We start from the raw sequence: 24,410 nt of genomic DNA on the forward strand, positions 1-24,410 counted from the left end.
GATCCTTCCAAAAAGAAAAACCAAATAAAATATGTAATAAAGAAATCAACAAAAAGGTAATAGTTGTCACAGTCTTGTGACACTGTTCGCGTCATTATCTTCATTTTTGCACGAGGATTAATTCTCTAGCCTATGCCAAGGTCAAATTTTGCACCGATCACGGAGAACTTTAGACCGGAAGGTTTAAACGAGAAAATTGTTACATGTATGCCATGTGGCACAAATTCCCAAAAGAGAGAGAGAGAGACAGAGAGAGAAAGAGCATTTTTTTAAAAAATGAATAGGCATGAGGGACAAATCTGCGAATGAAGTTTTGAGGAGCTGAGAGCAAATTGTTGCAAGTACATCAACTATGGAGAGTACTTCGTCTCTAACTCATGTACGGAGGTAGAGCTTACTCCCTCTGGTCAACTCTCTCTCTATTCTCAAAGAAAATGCTCTGCATGATCGGCTGATTCCATCGAAGGAACAGTTCTATGTTTTCTTTGCACTTTTGTTGAGGCAAGAGCCTCACTGTCCAGGTTTAGAAGCAGCTATTGGCTTCTCCAATGCAGGAACTAAAGAAAGTGATGACCAAGCCACACAGGAACATGATTTAATGTTGTTTGTGGTGGAATAATGCCAAGGTAAAAGGAATGTTGTTCTGGATATGTTGGACAATAAAAACAGTAAATACAAAGTATTGCAGACTGTCATTCTGCACATGAATCATCAAGTTATGGTCATAGAAAATGATTTCCTAAAAGGGATGTTGTTCTGGATATCCAAGACAGTAAGAACAGTAAATATAGAGTTCTGCAGACTGCAATTCTGCACATGAATGATTGAGTTATGGTCACAGAAAATGCTTTCCTAGAAGGGATGTTGTTTTGAATATACTGGACAGTAAGAACAGTAAATACAGAGTTCTGCAAAATGCAATTCTGCACATGAATTATTGAGTTGTGGTCACAGAAAATGCTTTTCTAAAAGGGATGTTGTTCTGATTATGTTGTAATGTTCTTATGCAGCTGGGATTTGCTCAGAAAAGATGAAAACCAACTATTCACAGGTTATGTATTTTGAAACATTTCATTTTTGTAACTTTCCACCTTTTAATGGATAAAGAAATAACGAGAGAAGTGCAGATCTTCGGAGCCAATCTGGTGTTGAGCAAGGGAGTGAGGTCTCTGTTTGTGTGTGTTTGAGAAAAGACCATGTATTAATTGAAGGAACTACCGCTTTATGTGAGTCATAGACCGCTTTATGTGAGTCATAGACCACTTTAATTCATCATTGTGATCATTCGTCACCTGACTGATTTTGGTGGAGGAAGAGGAGCAACTATCAGTGCCTTCACAATCGATGACTCACATTGGTTTTGTACTGTCTCATATCTTGGTACATAGATTCCATTTCTTGAGTATCTCTTTGCTTCTGAGTTTCTTGTGCATTGTTCTTTTCTTATGCAGTGTTTCTTTTTTCTTTGTCTCTTATATTCAACACTATTACAATAGTTTCCACACGCTTCCATCACTACATCCACTTCTAACAGGTACCACCTAGTACCTATCAAGTATAGCTTACTATAACTTTTGCCTTTGGCACCAACTAACATCTGTTAGTAGTCATGTGTGTCTTATATGGTCATTTCCTACCTGAGCCTTAATCTGAGTCAAACAAGGATATTAGGAGCTCTGAGATTGCCTTTGTCTATCATTTTTTATATTTTAGACACTTTAGATTAAAGGAACATTAGTGCATTTCTTTTTGGGCACTTTTGGCAATTATTTTAGTCATTTGACCACATTTAGGGTTTTGTCTCTTTTTCGCCCATATATGTGTATATGGCCTACCCTCCGACTTTCATCATTCATTATCTATCATCGATCCTTTGTGATCAGCCAACCCTTCTCATTCTCTCATCCCCTTGCTATTGTCTGACGCCCATACTAACACATAGAGTTGTGTTCTCTCTATCTTCTCTTCATCGTATTCACTTTCCTCTTTCTGTTTCACAGTCTCACATAATATAAAAGCTACACATGGGAGCCAAAGATCTCGAAGAGGAGCAACCTATCCGCGACAAAACCAACTAGGCCCCATCCACACACGTTGCAATCCTTGTGTTTGACATCCAACAATACTAGGCAACCTATTTCCAAGCCATAGCAAGCTGTGTTTAGCACCAACATTTTGTATTTTGCATAAGGGAGCTTCCTCCCAAGTTGGACAACCATTATTTAGTGTTGGGCGGCATTACATCAGCTTGGGCAGCCACTCCTCATACGTGTGTCAAAACTCTATAGAAATAGAATTTGTATCATTTTTCATTAATTTGTCTATATAATGATTTATTAAATTTGTTTCCTTTGCACTAATTAGATATAAAGAAAAGTGCATTGGAGTTGGCCACTGATGAGTGGTCACAGGTTATGGTGGACCCACGAGGTGGGTTAGAGAAAAGATAGTTCGCACTTCCACCAATATGGCCCGATTGGGCGCCTATGACCAGAACTCACGCATATCAGGGTTAGACTCGCACACAGAAAGGATTGATACCTTGAAGTGTGAGGTAGATCCGCCAGAACAGACAGTTACAATCAACAAGATGGCATGATCATGAAATGCTTGTACAATGTGCATGTGTGGACTGAAAGCTTGAAATGCACATTTCTTTGCATAGGAAAGTCACATGAAGATTCTGATACCGTTTTTGCGGTGTACACGGAAAAAGCTTTCATATGACACCCATATTGGGGGGGGTCCCTAAATTTTAGGAGCCTTGAATTAGCCTAAAAATGCTAGTCCTAAAAAATAGGGATGTCATTCTAAAAATAGTAAATTCTGTACTCTAACTGTGCTTATTAAATTTAGTTGTTTCTATTCTTGACAGTATTCAGCCCAAAAAGAAAGGCCATAGAGAAGAGACAAGTGTCAAGACACTTGTCACACAAGTTTCTAAGTGTCCCACCACTTGTCACATCTCATGACATGTGGCTGGACACTTGTCTTGTGCTACTCCACTTTCCCCTTTTGTACTAGCTCTTCCCTCTTCTATAAATAAGAGCTCGTTTTTCTTCATTCAACATCATTTTTCTTTGCTTTAAACTCATGTACAGCACCCACAGATAGCCAGAAACTGACCCCATCCATCCCCATCATCATCCCCCACTTCTCCATTATCAAATTCCTCCATATTCCCTCTTCTATCACTGCTGTTTTACAGGACAGCAAGCCTGTAAATTCATTACAGCACCTCCTTCTCGAGCTCTTTCTTCCATTTTAGCAACAAGAAGCAAGCCCTATCCATGTACTGTTGATCAACGACAGAGAAAGGCTGATTTCCCCTCTTTCTTCTCTCATACTGTAAAGAAATTAGTTCTTATCATTGCATAATAGATAATGCATGTGTGTTTGTACATCTTTGCATGATCTTGTGAGAGTGAGAATTACTTCTCCTCACTCTCAGGTTGATTGTAACTGAGCTCTTCCCTAAGGAACTTCGATTGGGCAGAAATATATTCCTTTTGGGGGGGAGGGGGGTGTTGCCCATCTTCAACCCTCAATCTTGTCTCCATTACTTTTACATTTTCATGGCTGTAATTTTGTGAGTAATTTTCATTTCAGCTTTAAGTGTACATTCTCTTTTATATTAAATCTCGAAAACAAGTGAATATCATAATTGTTAAGCATACTACGTTGTTTGGGGCGTTTGCAATGGGCGGCTTATTTTCAACTAGATGCACTACTGTCACATCTGCATTTTGATCCTGCAGGGTAGTCTCTAGGCTAAGCGGTCCATTTCTCAATTAGGCGCCCTGTTTTGATCATTATTCAGACTAGGCAGACATATTACAAACCTAAGCAACAGCTTCATAGCTAGACAAGCAGACAGTTTTGTTGTGTTTCATATTGAACAAGTTCTTTTGACCTAGATGACATCATATTTCGTCTCGGCCGACTTCAGTGCTAGCCAACATCCAAGCAGATTTGCATTTACTGTGAGACTCGCTTTCAAGTACCTCTGGTCCTTGACAAGTCCCTTGATTGACTCTGTTTATCCACACTACTGCAGAGATTCGAAGGAGACCAGCATCTCTCTTCCGAATCCAAACATTTGGGCATTAATTATCTCTTAAGTTGAAGCTTTGACAACTTTCTATCGAAGATTCCCCTATGATGAGCAATCACAATCCACAGAATGGAAGAGATTTGGATGAGTTTTCATTCCTTCGTACAAACATTTCTTTGGAGGACCTAGCTGTGAAACTTCTCTCACATCTTCTATCACCAACATATGATGTGCTCTACATGGGTCTTCTCACTTCTTATAGCCAAGAGAGACTTACTTGGGAGGAGCTAGTCCCGTTGGTGCTTAAGCAAGATGCACGTCACAATGAGACAAATTCTTGCGAAGCCCGTGTACATGGCCGTGCTTATGCAACCTTCTCTACAGGTACAAAACAAGCCAAGTAAAAGAAATGGAAGAGGAAGAAGTTGGAGTCATCTTTTGGCTTTGATACAACTACTATGGGGAGGCCAAGAGGATATCCCACATGTCCTCCTTGTGGGAAGACCTCACACCTCAAGGAGAAGTGCTGGAGGATATACCCTCACCTTCGTTTAAGAAAAATGGGTGGATCTACATCAGAGCCCTCGTCTACCTCTCTACTTCATCACTCCCTTCTACCACTGAGTCTGTGTTTCTAAACATTTATCAAGTGGAGGAGCCTTCTCTGCCAGTCTCGTCTCCTAAGTAACCTTCCATCTTTGATGATGGTGCATTGAATCCTATGACTCCATGAGGTGATTTGTTGCAGGATCTCTGTCTATCAAACAATATCATCACTACTGGTGACATTTCTTCAATGCCTATTAGTGATAGTGGCACCTTGCCTCTATTGTCTGACCATCCATGGAGTTTCGTTTCTCAGGCCCTATATGGGCTTCTCTCTCTCCACTTAATTCATGGCCTTCCTAGACTAGGGACCTACATTGTCTTCACTAAGCCGGTGGTCTTTGTTAAGGATTCTTCTCCATGAGCCACTTTTGTGACAGGTTGGCAAGAGAGGGGACTATCTATGCTCCATTCCATTCCTTCATGTAGGGCCCTCAAAGGCAGCTTTCTATTGCCACACTCGTTCTCAATTGTGCACCATTTTTCCTACAAGTTCCATCCCATCCCCCACCATCTAATCTGGTGGTTCCCTCGTACCTCCCATCCCTTCAGAGGGGGACGACATTAGTGATGCAACTATGGATTTCCTAGCCCTTTGTGTTTCAAAGGGGGGCTTCCCAAGATCATGAGGAGTTTCTTCATAATTTCCACTCTACTTTGAATCTTTTCCTTATCCAACTACTTTTCTATGTCATCCAACCACCATTCCCTGCCGCTTGGCTCTTGATCTCTATTGTTTCTATGCAACTTATGGCACCTTCGATAGTTCCTTGCTATCATCTCATAGTTGGGTTACAGGCTTAGCTCAAACATTCCCAACTAGAGTTTTTTGGAGTGATCCATTCAAAGCCTCTTCGTTTCCATTGCCCTTTGGTAGCCTCAGATTTTTCTGTGGAGAGGGGGTTTTGCTCCTTCATTGGCTTTCTTCATCGACATACTACATCAACATTGGTGTTATTTCTGCAACCCTCGGATCTATCTTCCTTTGGCTTTTTGCTGCATCTAGAATCTAAGAGGGGGTGTTAGCAATCATGTGTCTTGAAAGGTGAGTACGATCGAAGCTTGCACTCGAGAGCTATGGCGGGAGAGCAAGAGCAAGAAAGAGAGAGACAAGAAATGGGAACTCCAACGGTCACAATGTGTGACCGGGCCTTCCTTTATTCAAACTATCAAAACAGAATAAAGAATAAAGTGGGTGACGAGCGTCCGCCAACTGCAGTGTGCAGTGGCGGTGATGTCAGTGTAGTAATATACGGGCGGCTAGGCGGAGGCGCCTTTACCCCCAACAACCTCCCACTTAAAAGCGAATCTGCCCTAGTGAGGAGTGAAAAGAAAAAAGAAAGACAGTACAACATGTACACATGTACAATAGGACGAGGAAAGACATCATCTCATCCCACACCCATCAACCACCTAAGGAAGGCAAAGCGCTCTGTAAAGAGGCTTTTCGTGAGCAGATCTGCAGGATTCTGGTCAGTCGAGATCTTGACAATATCAACAGACTTGTCCTCAACGACCCCACGTATAAAGTGATACCTCACCTCAATGTGTTTCGTCTTCGCATGGAAGACTGGATTCTTGGCTAAATTCTTGGCTAACTGAATAGCACTCATAGAATCCGAATGCAGTGTAGGGATAGCATCAATACCAAGGTCAGCAACCAAACGACCCAACCAAATGGCCTCCTTACAAACCTCAATGGCTGCAACATACTCGGCCTCTGTAGTAGAAAGAGCCGTGCATTTTTGCACCCTGGACATCCAAGAAACAGCACCTCCACCATATGTGAATACATAGCCGGAAGTGGACTTTCTACTATCTGCATGTCCTGCATAATCAGAGTCAGTGTATCCCATGACTCCTGTATCCTGGCTGCCATAGCATATGCACATATCTGCCGTGCCCTTCAGGTACCTCATGATACCCTTCACGGCATCCCAATGCTTCTTGCCAGGTGTAGCCATATAGCGTGGCACAACACCAATTACAAAGGCAATATCCGGACAAGTGGCTATCATGGCATACATAAGACTATCCACTGCGGATGCATAGGGAATCTTGGCCATCTCGGCCCTCTGCTCATCTGTTTGCGGACAATCAGCCTATGATACCTTCACATAAGAAGGCAATGGACAGCCAATAGGCTTTACGTCCTGCATACAGAAGCGCTCAAGGACTTTATGAATGCACTCCCTCTGTGACAAGTAGAGGAGTCTCTGATGCCTGTCGCGTCTAATGCGCATACCAAGTATGTGAGCGGCCTGTCCCAGATCTTTCATCTCAAAGCTCTTCTTGAGCTGAGCCTTAAGAGCATCTAGCTCATCATGAGCTTTCCCTGCTATCAACATATCATCCACATAGAGGACCAAAATCAATAAAAAACCATCACGGGCTTTCTTCGTGTAAAGACACGGATCCATAGCACTCTTGCTGTAGCCCTGTGACTGCATAAAGGCATCAAATTTATGATACAACTCCCTAGGTGACTGTTTCAAGCCATAAAGACTTTTCTTCAATTTGCACACTAGGTGCTCCTTGCCAGGTTTTGCAAAGCCCTTAGGCTGCTCCATATAAATCTCATCATCCAAGTCCCCATGTAAGAAAGCTATCTTAACATCCATCTGGTATAAATCCAAGTCAAGCTGAGCAACCAAAGCCAAGACTAAGCGCAAGGTGGTCATCTTAACCAGAGGAGAAAAGACCTCATCAAAGTCCACACCATGCTACCAATCTAGCTTTGTATGCCAGCTTGGGGTGTCAAGAAGTACTTTTCAACTTGTACACCCACTTGTATGGCAAAGTCTTCTTGCCCGTAGGCAAGGAAACCAAATCCCAAGTGTCATTCTTATGCAAGGAGTCTATCTCAGACTGCATAGCCCTCTCCCAGGAGTAACTGTCACCCCTGCGCATAACCTCATCATAAGTGAAAGGCTCTCTTGCATCTGTAACCAAGACATAATGCATCGAGGGCTGAAATCTATCAGGTGCATGTCTGTCTCTAGTAGACCGTCTCACGGCAGACTCGGCTGCCTACCCAGCTGCCTGTCCAACACCCTGACCATGAGCATCTGCTGCAGCTGTAGGCTGTCCAATTGGCCGTGCGGGAGCTCTTGGCTCCTCCTAAAATATGACCTTGCGGATCTCAACAACTCTCTCTGGCTGCCGATGCATCTTGTCTTCATGGAAGACTACATCATGACTGCGGATGACTTTTCGCACCTGCGGATCCCAAAGACAGTAACCCATCTCGCCTGCATCCCCATAACCAAGGAAAATGCATTTGGTACTCCTAGGATCCAGCTTACTTCTCTTGTCCCTAGGTACATGGCAAAATGCCTCACATCCAAAGACACGGAGATGCGCATAAGAGAGGTTTTCCAATCCATACCTCCTCTGCAACCTGGAAATTCAAACCACTAGAAGATGATCTGTTTATGACATACACAGCTGTACTAACTGCCTCAGCCCAAACGCTCTATGGTAGAGCCTACATGGCTAAGCATACTACGTACACACTCCTGGATGGTTCTATTCATCCGCTCAACCAAATTATTCTGGGAGGGTGTGTAAGGGACGGTCAACTGACGCTTAATACCCCTCTCATCACATAACTGCTCAAAAGCACGTGAGACATACTCACCCCCATTATCTGTCCTTATGCATTTTAGTCTATACCCAAAATGGTTCTCAACCAATGCAAGCCATCTCTGAAACACAGCCAAGACATCGGATTTCAGCTTAATGAGATAAGCCCAAACTTTCAGTGAAAAATCATCTATGAAAGTAACAAAATACTTGGCACCACCCATAGACTGACAAAGCATGGACCCACAGATATCCAAATGTACCAATGCCAAGGGCTCACTCATGCGTGGCCTACCAGACTTCTTATGCGTAGACCTAGTCTGCCTACCATAAAGACTGCTCACATGAATCAAAACATGCATAATCAAGGGGCGGTAAGTGTTGCAAACCAGAAAGCATTTTCATTCCCTTCAAAGACATATGGCCCAAACGGACATGCCAAAGAGATACGTGTGGGATAGAACCCACAGACAAAACATGATCAAGGGAAAAAGCTAATACAATCAAGGAATAGAGGCTGCCAGCCTTGGCACCTCTCGCAATCACAAGTCTGCCACGAGTGATCTTCCATGCATAGTCTCCAAGAGATACATGATAACCTGCGTCATCGAGCTGTCCAACTAACATGAGACTGCGTGTCAAAGCAGGTACATGACATACATCCTGCATAACAAAACTACTGCCAGAAGGAAACTACAACCTAACATCACTAATGCCCACAATATCAAGAGAGCTGTCATCACCCAAGCGCACAGAGCCCGAAACAGTACGGTATGAATGAAACCACTCTCGGCAAGGTGTCACATGAAAGGACGCACGTGAGTCCAAGAGCCAACACTGTTCATATATAGAGTGTATCTCTGTCATGTGCGAAGCACTAAAAGAAGCTGCAAGAATATAATCATCATCATCAACATCCTCAGGCTGCATAACATTGATCTCTACAATTTTAACACTGGACTTTGCAGGCACTATGCTGCAATTAGAAGACTTATTGTGCACTTTGTCTTTCCCCTTATCTTTGCGCCTTTCATTGCGCAGTTCATGGCATTGTGGCCTAATATGGCCATTTTTTCCACAATGGTGACAAGTAACATCTGCATTCTTGCCATGGGATTTGCTAGATGACTTCCCACGAGACTTGGACCGAGATTTCTGAGAATCCCATCCACGGCCATTGCAACTGTCACTACCATGCTTTCCATATCCATCATTCCTGCCTCTAACTTTCATAGGATGCGACACACGAGAGGCATCCAAATTGCTACAGTTAACCTCTTCCTGCAAAAGAGCACTCTCAACATCAAATAATTTCAAGGTAGTTGTAGAGGCACATAATGCGGTGCGGAATACATCCCATGACTCATTAAGAGTACCAAGCAAGAAAAGAGTGACATCCTCTGCAAAAGTAATGTCCTGCGAAGTCAAGTCCTTGAGTATAGCATGGAACTAGCTTAAGTGAGCAAACATAGTCACATTCTCCTTCATGCGCAGATCCATATGCTGCCTCAACCAATACATCTAACTCGCTGGACTTTTCTTGTCATATAGATTCTTGATTTTATCCCACAACTGCCATGCACTCTGTTCTTCCTCAAATACATTATAATGAACCTATTCTGTGAGAGAGAATACAATAGTGGACTTGCATAACTCATCAAGCTAAAGCCATTCCTCATCTGGCATAGTTGCAGGCGGATGCCCGCTCAACCTCAATGGTTTGATCTGCAATTTCTACACCAACACATGCCAAATCTAGCTCTTCCAGTATGAGTAATTCGTACCGTCAAGCTTAGTAATATTGAAAATAGTATGATCAGTGGTTGAACTCGCCATAATACACGCTGGAACACTGCAGACAGTTCAAAACTGCTTGCTGTTTACTACAGAAAATGACCAAAAAATCACCAAAATCGAGAGAAAATTGCGAGAAAAGTGTAACCCAAGCTACTCCCACCAAGTACTAGTGAAAGTACATCATTTTAGAATATTTCAGCATGAAAAATCCATCTCAGTCCATACATATATACTTGCTGTAATAAATTACAGATTTCAGTAAATGAGAGCTAACAATGCCAAAAGCGGATCCCATGTCAATCAGATACTGCCAAGACCAAAGCCGACATCATGCGGGCATAACATAGGCATATGACAGTCGATAGGCATGAATCCGACACCCAAACATGTCATACAAACATCTGCCAGTGAGTAGGCACACCCCCCAGTCAACGGGGCAAAGTGTTCCTGCCACTACCAAAACTTGACACAAGCAGGTGTCAGCTCACAAAGATACGGATCCAAATCTGAGACTCAACTCATAAGCATACAGTGAACCAAGACATATAAACCATGCATCATTTCAAAGGGTAAGAAATCCCAAAGTCTCAAGTGTCTGTAACTGCTCAATAGCATGTAACTGCTTAATGCATAAAAGCACCGCCTGCTCAATGTCTGATAAGCATTCAAGAATGCTCCCACTGGCACAAAATCCGTATGTACAAGCTCAAGAGCTCAAACCAAGGCAAGACACAGTGCCAATGACATAAGTCCAAGACAATACATCAATAGTACATCCCGAACATGTAGGCGGTAGAGCATCTGTATGTAGCATCCATAAGCATGTAAGACATCAAGTACATCCCAATCCAAACTCTGACAAGCCAAGTAACATCCAAGACAACTCCAGATAATCCAAAATGCATCCAAGGTAGAGCTTCAATGAGCACTCAAGCTCAACGTATGCATAGGATAATCAACCGGGATATAAGCATCAAGCCGTAGGCAATGGGTATGCATAAACCCACGGAGCATCACTCTCAAAGCATATACCACTATCAAGTATGAACCATGTCAATGAGTGCATAATGTCAAAGCTCTTCCAAAAGCATCCGGAATGAAATCCAAGCTTGAAGTCCTACCCGGAAGATCAATACTTCATGGCATACATCCAAGACATAGGCCGGAACCAACAGGCATAACCCAAGGTATGTGTAATAGCTTCAACCTGTTTTTATTACAGCCAAGAATGACTGTCAAAACTGAGAAATTTCAGCATGCAAAATCAGCTCCAAATGGTTGACAAACAATAGACATACATTTCCCTAACATGTTGTTAGCAGTCATGTTTGTCATGCCTTGTCATCTCCTGCCTGTGAGCCTCAGTCTGAGTCAGACGAGGACATTAGGAGCTCTGACATGTCTGCCATATGTTATGATGGGGGAGGCTAGTCACTCTTGACTAGCTGTCTTAGGATGTGTATTTCTTTTTGGCCTCTTTTAGTGGGCAGCCACTAGCTGCCCGACCACTTTTTTGGTCACTGATGTGGGGCGCCCATTTTAGGGCATTTTTAGGGTTTGCGCCCATTTTAGGGTTAGGGTTAGGGTTTGTCATTTTGCCTATTTATAGGCAGTCCCCCCTCCCCACTTGATCACTTGTCTTCTTGCAGATTCCAACACTCCTTCTCCCCCGTCGTAGTGCTGCCATCTTCATTAGCCTGATCTGGTGCCCTCACTGACGCTGTGGCCTGCGTGCAGAGACTGATCAATCTCCTTCCGCCTTCCCGTTTGTATTCAGCATTTATTTCAGTCAGTGCAGATTTCTCTTCCTTATTTTCTGCTTTCTCTCTCTCTCTCACTCTCTCCCTCCATGTTCGTATTCCCGCTTCCGCAGCGCACTCTCACACATGTAGGCATAATATGGGACCAACCAGGCATCAAATGACAATGCCGGGCAAGCATAAACATCAAATGTTACTGTAGCACTGTTATAAACTGCCTGTGGGCTGTTATGACAGTCCCAAAACAGTGCTAAATCAGACCATAAGCAATGTCAATGCTCAAACCTTCGATACCAAGCATCAAAGCATGTGCAAATGCCTCAAATGACGCCTGTTTAAGTGCCCAATGGCCTGGAGCTTGAGTAGTACCCTGTGATGCAGATGGAGACCAGCCTAGAATCAGGCGCAAACAGCGTGGACAGGGCTGGAGTGCCTACTGATCAGCGTGGCCATAAAAGGGGCGGTAGGGGGCTTGAGGAGTGGCCAATGGTGGCCCACAATGAGCCCCAACAAGTCTCTTCCAAGACCAAGTGAGATACAAGAAGAGAGAGCTTCAATGGTGGCTGCCCCTTTCTATTCACAGCCTGTGTGACCTGAAAACAATACAAAACCCTATGAAGAATGAAGCAATACCTCTGATGTAATGCCCTGAAGGTGCCCAACAATGCCGGGAAGAAGCTCGGGAAGCCGCGGAGTGACGGGAGCTCGAAGGAGTTGGATATGGCTGCCGGGAAGGAGACCCAATGCGAGTAGGGAGTCGATGGGAAGCTGAGAATACCACGAACCAAGCTCAAGAGTCGGGAAGCCGAGCTCTGATACTAGTTGAAAGGTGAGTAGGATCGAAGCTTGCACTCGCGAGCTATGGCGGGAGAGCAAGAGCAAGAAAGAGAGAGACAAGAAATGGGAACTCCAACGGTCACAATGTGCGACCGGGCCTTCCTTTATTCAAACTGTCACTAAAAGAATAAAGAATAAAGTGACGGTGACGGGCGCCCGCCACCTGCAGTGTGCAGTGGCGGTGACTGTCAGTGCAATAATATACGGGCGGCTAGGCGGAGGCGCCTTTACCCCCAACATTTCTCATGTGGTCATCTTCTTCTTGGAAGCTGTAATTTGAATCAAACAAGGACATTAGGAGCTCTAACATTGTCTCTATCTGTCATTTTATGTGTTTTAGACACTTGAGATGAAAGACACATTAGTGCTTTTTTTTTACACTTTTGGCCATTATTTTAGTGGTTTGACCACATTTAGGGTTTTGCCTATTTTTTGCCTATCTATATAAGCAACCTACCCTCCCACTTTCATCATCCATTATCCATCGTTGATCCTTCGAGTTCAGCCAACCCTCCTCATTCTCTCATCCCTCTTCTACCATCTGGCGCCCACACTGACGCATAGAGTTGAGCCCACACTGACGCATAGAGTTGAGCCCACACTGATACATAGAGCTGCGTGTTGGGGCAGACTATTGCAACCTTGTACCTTCAACTCTAACATTGTCTCTGTCTGTCATTTTATGTGTTTTAGACACTTGAGATGAAAGATACATTAGTGCTTTTTTTGACACTTTTGGCCATTATTTCAGTGGTTTGACCACATTTAGGGTTTTGCCTATTTTTCGCCTATCTATATAAGCAACCTACCCTCCCACTTTCATCATCCATTATCCATCATTGATCCTTTGAGTTCAACCATTCCTCCTCATTCTCTCATCCCCCTCCTACCATCTGGCGCCCACACTGACACATAGAGCTGAGCCCACACTGATGCATAGAGCTGCATGTTGGGGCTGACTATTGCAGCCTTGTACCTTCAGCCATTGCAACCACATTGTTTCTTCTCTCTCCTACATTCTCTTCTTCTTCTCCTCCTCTCTGAGTTCACTTTTCACTTTTCTCTTTCCATTGCGCACTCTCACAATCTCTTTGGGTCCTTGGTCTAAAATTGTGAAATAATTCGCTTACACAACCTTACACACCACATGTGCACTTCACACTTGCATGTTTGATTAACACTTTATTAAATGCTAATCAATGCATGAGCAAAGTATCAAAATTTCTCGTCCCCATTACAATATCAATAGTGTTCCTCTTGAACTTGGAACAAAATCTAAATTATATGTCTAAACACTAATGTATAACTACTCAACCATGACTAGCCTTGAGCACTACTCAAGCATGACTAGCCTTGTGCACTTGTACACAATAAGATGATGAGTAATCTTAGAAATGAGGAACAAGTATGCCCTCATAAGAGTGAGATATGCAACACTTTCCTTTGAGATTTGCATCACACCCACGCTCTTATGTGGCAAAACATAAAGGTCATCTATGGCTCTTGTGTTGCTGAAAGTAAGGATCATTACACTACTCTTTATTTATCTCAATGGTGCCATTAATACCAACTTTCTTCCTTACAAAGGTAAAAATGTTGACACTCAAAAGGCTATGGAGTCTATAATCATTAGTGCATTGCAAATTGTTGCATTAACTACTTTTATATGAGCAATTGAATTATGGCATGTTAACATGAGAGTGCACAATGAAAGCGAGAGCAATAACAAATAAAAGCATGAGAACATGTACAAGACCAGCAGGGTAACCAACATGTAATGACCAGCCACAATGTCTACAATCTCTCATTCTCGAAGAATGCCATAAAAAATGCACAAAATTAAAAATACAAAAACACAACTAGCTGAATGGAAAATGCAAGCAATCCAAGCATTAAATGCAACCGCACATCAATAAATTAATGCAAAAACATTAAGCATTGTCAAGAGACTTGGCATATATCACCAAAAGACACCGGGTCTCAAGTAAGGAGAGCTCAATGCAAAAGAAAGAAGACTTCAGAGAAGGAAAATGAGAAGAAAAAGAGATGGTATCAAATTTCACTAATAGGGAACCAAGTAGACTCAAATCTCAGCTACTACTTCTGTACCTCTGCATATACATCAATTACTAAGACTTACTCGGCATAAACCCGGCTAGGAACAGCACTATACGTAACGAGAATAGCCCTATTCATAGATATGAACAGTCTTGCACTAAATCAGCCCACGTCTACTTGAAAATCCCTACACTGGACCAAAAGCAAACCTCTCTTTCAACCCAATACATCAAACTTTTGACCCAGGACAGCAGTGAACCAAGATTCATGTAAAAATGATCCAAGCTGACAACAAGGTATTGCAAGACTGACTTGCAGCAGCCCACTGATGTTATAAATTAATTGTTACTATGGATGCTTTCCTGTCCTCTAACTAGAGAGACAATGGATTGTTTTGCATCAATCTCAAGTCACTACTATCCTGGGCTAAAAGTTTGATGTATTGGGTTGAAAGAAAGGTTTGTTTTTTATCCAATGCACGGATTTTCAAGTATTTATGGGCTGATTTAGTGCAAGACTATTAGTATCTATGATAAGGTTGTTCTAGTCACATAGGAACATTGTTTGTTATCCAGACTTATGTATGTGAATTATATGCATAAAGGGCTATTCACAACCGATTCATCAGAGTAAAAATCTCAAGAATTGATATACATGCATATGTATATGTTGTATAGGGTTTGGAAGCAAGCTTTTATGAAATATATAGAAGTTACAACTGAGACTTACGGCTATCTAGTTCCCTATTGCTCAAATCTGATATCATCTCTTTTTCTTCTGATCTTCCTTCTCAAAAGTCTCTCTCTCTCTCTCTCTCTCTCTCTCTCTCTCTCTCTACCGATCTCTAATTACCTGAGACCGTATGTCTTTTGGCCAAACATACCAAGTCTCTCAAAACACAAACTAATATTCACAAAACACTCGGTGTAGATGGCTAAAAACAAGCTAGTTTGCTCTAGAATCAGGCTGCCTAGGCAGCAACATTTAGGGAAGGTCAATAACAATAATGTGGACAGACTTGCAACAGCAAAAAACAGTACACCATGACCTAACACGGACATGTAATAGCATGTCACAAGTTGGATGCAACAATGGAAGCATGTGAAACTGTTGACTGCACAACACAAGACAGAGAAAACAAACATTGTAAAGAGAGAACCCAAAAAATGCTCGAGAAATGCAAAAAATAGCACTCCATGGCCTGACATGGATGTCTAAAACCATGTCACAAGTTGGATGCAGCAATAGAAGCATGTGAAATTGTTGATGGCACAACACAAGACAAAGGAAAGAAACAATGTAAAGAGAGAACCCAAAAGAATGCTTGGGAAATGGAATCTATATACCAAGACATGAGATAGTCATATACAACAATGAGTCACCGACTAAGTGGGTATTGGCACTGGTTCTTGCTCTCCAACAAGACCTACAAGTAACAAAGTACGTTGGCAATGACATTGAGGAGGAGAAAGCCCAAAAGATGCATTACACATTAAATCTTCATTAGCTCATTAAAACAATCCCAAAACTGAAAGATTACTAAAGTTTTTGTGTCCTTTAAGCCAAAACCCTAATTTTGGAAGGATCCACATCAATAAATAACAAGCCACCCGACATTTCTATTCATCTCTTTTTTGCAAGTTACATCAATCTTCCACGCCCTCTCTAGCTGTCGGCACCCTATTTCAAACCTTCAACCCTCTTCCAATGGCTATCCAACCATCCACGCCTGCTGCCACACACCTTCCAATCCTTGGTGCCCTATCCATTGCTACTGCCTTTTACTGAAGTTTTTGTGTCCCATAAGCCAAAACCCAAATTTTGGAAGGATCCACATCAATAAATAACAAGCCACCCAACTGAAGTTTTTGTGTCCCATAAGCCAAAACCCTAATTTTGGAAGGATCCACATCAATAAATAACAAGCCACCCAACAATTCTATTCATCTCTTTTTTGCAAGTTACATCAATCTTCCACGCCCTCTCTAGCTATTGACGTCCTATTTCAAACCTTCAACCCTCTTCCAATGGTTATCCAACCATCCACGACTGCTGCCAAACACCTTCCAATCCTTGGTGCCCTATCCATTGCCATTGCCTTTTACTGAAGTTTTTGTGTCCCATAAGCCAAAAACCCTAATTTTGGAAGGATCCACATCAATAATAACAAGCCACCCAACAATCCTATTCATCTCTTTTTTGCAAGTTACATCAATCTTTCACGCCCCCCCCCCCCCCAGCTGTTGGCACCCTATTTCAAACCTTCAACCCTCTTCCAATGGCTATCCAACCATCCATGACTACTACCACACACCTTCCAATCCCTGGTGCCCTATCCGTTGCCACTGCCTTTTTCTTCCCACTCTTGGCAAACATCCTACAACTCCCAAACAGCTATGTTAGCATATCATTACATCTGCATTTCAGCTAGATGTGCTGCCTACATTGCTACAAAATCACTCAATCATCATCGACATTGTTGCTGCCTTTTGGGATCCATTCAAGAGCCATACACTCAAACCATGTTAGCTTCAATCATGGAGAGAGAGAGAGAGAGAGAGAGAGATTTGAGACCCGCTAATGATATCGCCATACTTGTTATTCATACATTACCATTCAAAACTATACATATTGTGTTCTGCCTTATCATACACTTTTGTGTTTCTATGTTTGCTATACCAAATCACTAGCAAGTGCAGCCCAAAATACAAATTAGATCATCCAAACACGAGTAGGAAACATAATAGATGTCACCACCTCAACAACACGCTACCAAGGTGTAGCAGCTCAAGCACCTACAACCAGCCCCAAATGCAGCAAACGAAGCACCGCAATTTAGAGAGCCAAACGTTCGATACCAAGTAGAAGTGATAAATACAAGGCATGATACACAAAATGAACACTGAATAGCAAAGAGCCATGACTTGAAAGAGCACTCATGACCCAACAATGGGAACCATAGATCCAAGCACGCAAATGAGTACAGCGTCGACCAGGTAACCAGCACTTAGTGCCTCACTACAACGGGATACAAAGGGAGGGTAAAATGAAGGTGTGAGTGCTAACACAGAAGCAATAATGGAAACACATAAGGTAGTAGACCTGAGAGACCCCAAAGAATCAAATTGGCCAATGTGAATCCAATCACCCAAGTTGCCATCTAAATGCAACCACATATAGTCCACTGAAATTTCACAATAAATTGCACCGGAAAAATGCCTAAACCCAGGTTATGGACATAAATCTAACAATACAACATATATACTATAAGTTTGTTCTCACTCTCGATCGTGTAGGCAAACTAGCGAGTCCCTATACGCTATGGTCAAATGGCCAAGAGGCAAAACCCAATTATAGCCTTAAACAAATTCAAGCCCATTCCTAACCAAATGAATGTATCAATGAAACAATAGTTTTCGTACCAAAGCATTGGACTTAAAATAAGGTCAAAGCTTAAAATTTAGACATGCTTGATTACTAGGATCATATTTTTTTACCAATAGTTCATTCAAAAATGTTTCCATCTACCTTCTCCCATGTTCATGTCTTGCTTGTTAGCCTTAGTGTAAGTCAATCAAGGACTTCTAAAGCTCTACCATAGTCATCATCCATCACTTCTTTTTGTGTTGACAATAACCACCACACATCACATGGTGACCAAGGTTTCTTGATCTTGTCCATGGCTTCCCCTATTATCTTCATCATGATGTGCAACCTTCTACACCCTCTCATACATCAATCACGTAACATTCCCTTTTTGCTATGCTTGGACAACCAACCAGCACATTTCTTGCATGGGTAGGCAATTGATGGTCACTTTCGTGGGCATGCAAGCTTCTTAGGCGGACATCCAATTATTCATATTTCGAATATCAAGATCAATTATCTTGTTTTTGGAGGCATTCTACACAATCTCCTAATTCAATTTGCTCCCTCCTATTTATGGGGTTACTTATTATCTTCCCTATCATTGCATTAAGTTTGTTTTTCTCTTTCCTATGTTATCGAACTCATCATTACTAACCTTCATCAATTCTCTCTCATCTTTCTCCATGAAATTTTGTATTTTTCTTTCAATCCAACGGCCTCACTAATGTGACATCCACACATGCAAGGGCTATCCACTTGTAGTTTTGTAGCTGAGATCAAGACGTTTTTCCTTCAGCCTCATCTCTGTTTCTCCTCTCATTCTCTCTTTTACTCTTTGTGTTCTTCGCTTCCATAGCTCACTCACACAAATGCAGCTAGGAGTCTCAAAAATGAAGGGTTATTATAGAATATTCATCTGTAAGCAACACTTTATAGCAAGAAATAAGTCCCATAAAATAGGGTCAACAACTAGAGTTTTTTTGTATACTAAGGTCTTTAACCACTTTCTTGCCTTCAAAGCTGAGAGTGCCATCCAAGATAATGAGGAAGACACTCTCCCCAAACAAATAAGATGAGTAAAATATTTAATCCATATTCCATGTTCAAATTTTCAAGGATAAAAGATATAGTGGTTGACACCTTATCTCGTCAACCACAAATGAGTGTATTCACAATTACATCAAATTTGCCAACATAACATATGTGGAAATTTAAGAAATTGGAAGGAGCCCTACCCAATTGAGAAAGGGTTGTTTAACATAACAAAGGTAAATCACGTATAGCCTAAAACTTTTCAAAATGTTGGGTGTGAAAACTAATATTAGTTTAAAAACGAAAAACATGGAAAGATCACTTCCAATAGTAGGTGCGGGGCAAGGTTGCATCCATACTGGTTTTGCAAAACCATAACAAAGTTTTGTGAAATTTTGCTATATAAAAACTAGGGAAAAACAAGAACCCAATAATTTGTGATATATGAGAAGTGGATGAGTAGGACCTAACCATATTTTTGGAGATAGAGGAGCACTTCTAAAACTTGATCAAAATAAACTAGCAAAAGATAAAATATTTGGGCAGTCGCTCCGCTAGGAATGCTGTGTGGATGAACTCAAGTTCATCTTCCATGATGAGTGATTGTTAAATAAACTTGTGACAAACAAGTCTGCTTGAGAATACTTAAACAAAAAAGAGGAACAACAAAAGACTAATTATAGCAGGCCAAAAAACATGTATAATCTAGAGATGCAACAAAAAAACAATATTTCCTAAAAGTAGCTAGCTGGATGTCCCTACAATCCATGCACACCTTTGACATCCAGCTTACAATATAACAGCCTTATAGACCTTATGGAACAGTAACGCCACCACGAAACAAAGAAAAACGTGTGACCTAGGACAGATTTATTGCCTGAAAACTCATACTTAGGGCAAAACAAAGAGCACTAACCTGGCAGGTTAATTGTCCACTTTGCTCCTGCTCCAACAGATCTCTGATGGGAAAATAAGCAGCCTGCTTGCATAGCTCTGTCAAATCAGAACCACTGTAGCCATCACACAAGCTAGACAGACGTTCATAATCAACATCATCCTCCACATTCTCATCTTTCAGAATAACCCGCAGTATGCTTGCCCGCTGCTTCAGATCCGGCATTCCTACTTCAAATGCCCGAGGTAGTCGACGCAAGATTGCTTCATCCAACTCCCATGGCCTATTGGTTGCTGCAAGAACCATGACACGTGCATTTTCTGCAAGAAGATTACATAAATTACAATTTTGCAGTGCAAACAAGCACATGTGCCGAGCCATAAATGCGGTCAACTCTAATAAAGACAGTTAATATAGAAGGCTTAACCACCAGAAATCTGTGTGGTGTAATCATCAGTTTGATACCCTAAATAGTTTGCTGTAGGGTGTTTTTGTGTTATTTTTTTGAGGCCAGGGGCTGCTGTGCATTTGTGCACGCCCACATTCACGCAACTCGGATCACATACATTAAATGAATTTCAGTTTATGTTAAAACATGTTCAAAAGAACAACTTAGAATTATGGATGTAGCATACTCCACGGACACATCAACTAAGTAATCCATTAGTTGAGCTACACAAAAAATGAGATTGAGTTTGCAAATGCATGTAAAAAGATGATCCCTTGGAACAGACACATTAGCCTTAGAGTGCTTACGATCAGTGGTGAAGCCATCCCATAAAGCCATGAACTCTGTCTTCATATTTGTTAAGGCTTCATGGTCTGAAGCTCTTCGCTGTCCCAGAAAACTGTCTACTTCATCTATGAAAATGATAGAGGGCTGAAGTTTGTATGCCAGTGTAAAGACAGCCGTCACTGCAAGGATTCAAGATAAGTTGCTGCAAGGTGTACCTCATTTTTGAAGCAATAAAGACAGATGCGTACAATGTTCTGATTCTAAAGGCCTTACCCAATTTCTGTGCATCACCAAACCACTTGCTCATCAGTGTTGCCACCCTTACATTAATAAAGACTGCACCAGATTCCTTCGCAATTGCCTTGGCCAATAGTGTTTTGCCCGTTCCAGGAGGTCCATAGAGTAAAACTCCTTTTTGTGGACCCAACAGCTTCCCATGTGCAAACAAATCTGGCCTCTGTAGAGGAAGAATCACCAACTCATGTAGCGATTGCTTTACCCCTTCAAGGCCTCCGATTGTTTCAAATGTTACATCAATGTCATCAGGATTGATGACATCACAAGCAATCATATCCTGTCCATACAATTCTAATAAGGCATTTCCAAACTCTTACGTTTCTTATCATAAGTTCGAGCATAATGAAACTATCTTATGCCAAATGAAGCTAGAAGTTCATCATCTAAAAAACCTGCAGCTAGTATTGGCTTTTGTGACATGCCTGCAGCTAGCATTATCTTCTGTGAGATATTGATTAATTAGCATAAGACTCGAGTCAAATGGAACCATCTTAGGCCGAATGAAATTAGTAGTGATAGAAACTCACCAAGCCTGGAGGTAGCATTGTCCTCAAAAGTATTGCAGTGCAACATTCGTATAAATTGAAAGAGAATGATGAAAATCAAGGCAAAAACCTACCTCGTAAACATTTGTCTGCACAAGCGGCCGGCCAAGGCGCTTGGCAATCTCTTTCTTGCGCTCCGCTGCCTTCTTTTCATGAGCCCTATTAGGATCAATATACCGCAGGCCAACGAAAAGAACAAGGCAACTGAGCGCCGCGCTGACAGCATAAAGGAACAGGTCTTGTCCTAACGATACAGCCCGATTACTGGCCCCCATCAAGGCACTTGACTGAGTTTTTCTTCGCCGGACCTAGAAAATAGGCATGGCCGGCACCGACGGAAGGAAGCCGATGGAAGAGACCAAAAAACGCAGTCCGGGACAAATCCGATGACAAGGTGAGTGGCGAGGACTCTGTCGAAGGCTGCCTATTGTGTCGATTGGTGCACGAGGGGATGGCGGCAGGGCACGGCAGTCTCAGCAATGGTCTCTGGTATGCGTACTCCTGCTCCTGCTTCTTCTTCTCGTGCTCCTGCTGCGCGTAACCCTACCCTGCCCTCAGGGTTTACTGGTGAAACGAAAACTCTATCGATGCTGATGATGGGTGGAGGCTTGAGGAGCAAGGAAGTGTGTCACCTGTCTAAAGGAGAAAGGAAGAAAGAAAGTAAAAGAGAAAGCTTTTTCTTATTCTTAAGAACAGATTCACGTGGGGTTGTGTTCGTGTCACCGCAAACTACGAAACCCAGGGGCAACTGCATGCGTGTGTGCAGGGCCCAAGGATGGGCTAGCCCTCCATTTGCCTCCTGGGAGACCTTCGCATCATAACTTCAAATTATTGCTTTTTTTTTAAATTATGAAACCCCGAGGCTCTTCGCAAATCAGAAACTCAAAACTAGTGTTCATAATAATTCGAGGTCGAGTCAACAAAATTGTTGAATTTGCAATAAAGAACTTTGGTATTTTTTGAAATATTGTTTTTTAATTTTTAGTTAAGGTTATTTTAGTTATAATATGACTAAAAAGGCTAGAAATGCAAAAAAAACCTGACCACTACTCAAAACCAAGCAAAGAACAGTTTCCAGTTTCAATTTTGCCATCCATGACTATGATCCTCTTAAAATGTGAAAGTAAGACCTATTATGTAAGAGTACATGAAAAACATAAAGTAAATTTAATAAAACATTGAATGAATAGGAGATTGAACAAGAAGACAATATTATTACCTCTACGTACACGAGCATGAAGTGGTTGAGACTATGTAATCAAAATCTACCACATATGTAATTTGTTCTTAATCATACTTATTAAAGTGATTTGCCCTGATAAGAAACATTCAATGCTATACTTGTCTTTTTTTGAAGGACTAATAAAACCATGAAGTGGATATTTATTTTTGTTTGAGAGGGCCATGGAAGAGCCTCTCTAGATGGGACACTAGGATATGCCCCTACTTTTGGTAGGTCATGTGACCACCTATTACTACTCATAATTGCTCGCACGTGGCTACAAAAGCCCATGTCCAAACCATCTCGATTTGGTTAATTAAACTTGATTGCTATTTAATATATTGTGATGACTTTCTCGTGCTTCATACTTTTTTGACTTCTTTTCAACGATTCTTTTCCTTGCACCATAAAGAGGTGCTAGACCTTGTGGCTACCATGGTCCTATCAAGTGGGTTGTAAAGAAATACATCAAAGAACTTGTGGTGGCAATCCAAGGGAACTTCAAGTGAGCTTGTTAATGTGGAGGGCACTATATTGTGAGAGATTCACATTGCTAATCGTATGGTAGGTTACAAAGCAATACACATTACACACAAAATGTCGGGTGGAGGGGGGGGGTTGGGGGTGCAGCACGCAAAAGGTAAAACTAATCCATTCAATCTTCAAAGATTAGAGGTACTGAGCAAATGAGACAAGAGTCACAATAGCTTATAAAAAATTTCATGAAGTAGTAAAGTTATTACAGCTTCGTTATAAACTCAAATTTATACAAAATTGAACTTGAATTAGTATATATAATTGCATGAGCCAGAAGGGTCAAATCTCTTGCTATAAACCAAATAGAAAAACCAATGAATGAGAATACAATTGAATTTTTGTCTCACATGCATCAAGAAATCAGCCCAATTGCTATCTAGGTCACTAGCTTATGCAGGGTTACCTTACGGGAGTCCATGGTGGAAGTGTACAATATTGTGAATGAGAAAACCTACATGCAACACACAAGCCTCTTCGGTGTCATTGTATGGGTGAAATTGAAAATGGAAGAGAAGTGCTTATAATGTTCATGGTGGTGAAAGGGGGTAATAGTAATCCCACTGTGTGGTATGTCCATAACTTTTTAGGCTGTTAAGGCCTAGCTGAAGAAATTGTTTGATACGCGAGAAGGAGAAATCAATTTCGAGAAGGGAGGGGAAAATATATTCTATCAATAATTTACACATTACTATTCTGCTTGAACTCTATGATAATTTAATGTCCTAAAACAACGATATATGAAAATGTATTAATAAGAACCTTTGTACTTTGATTACTATGAAACAAAGAAGATGTATTTCAGTTTATCCAAGGTCGTAGAATTGACTGCATCAGTCGAGAGCAAGCATTCCAAACACCTTTACGTAAACAAAAGATGGTTATTAAACCAACTTAGACTAAATACGAGGAGTTCAAGAGAGTAAGCATTACACACATGTGGAATAATGGGCAGATTCTACCTTGAAATTTAGATACTACAAAGGGTGATAGATGTCAATTTCCAACCAAATTTGAGAGTGCAATATATAGTGGGAATAGCCAAGACTAAGCTAGGATATGACACTGCTATACTAGCATATT

General features: G+C 41.6%; 1 protein-coding gene across 1 annotated transcript in view; it reads right to left on the bottom strand.

Moving 5' to 3' along the window:
- LOC148021460 (uncharacterized) overlaps nucleotides 1–22,225 on the bottom strand; it is a 32,301-nt gene extending 10,076 nt beyond the window's left edge. The window contains exons 1-4 of the mRNA XM_087699351.1: nucleotides 21,646–22,225; nucleotides 21,003–21,303; nucleotides 20,750–20,908; nucleotides 20,015–20,313 (exon numbers count right to left, since the gene is read on the bottom strand). Coding sequence (XP_087555477.1) covers nucleotides 20,015–20,313; nucleotides 20,750–20,908; nucleotides 21,003–21,303; nucleotides 21,646–21,846 — 960 coding nt within the window. The 5' untranslated portion in view covers nucleotides 21,847–22,225. The remainder of the gene's footprint in view (nucleotides 1–20,014; nucleotides 20,314–20,749; nucleotides 20,909–21,002; nucleotides 21,304–21,645) is intronic.
- Between the last annotated feature and the right edge of the window lie 2,185 nt (nucleotides 22,226–24,410).

The sequence above is a fragment of the Lygodium microphyllum genome, chromosome 18 (genome assembly GCF_053477565.2).
Source record: "Lygodium microphyllum isolate KBCC chromosome 18, Lygodium_microphyllum_v1.1.10, whole genome shotgun sequence".
Lineage (NCBI taxonomy): Eukaryota > Viridiplantae > Streptophyta > Polypodiopsida > Schizaeales > Lygodiaceae > Lygodium > Lygodium microphyllum.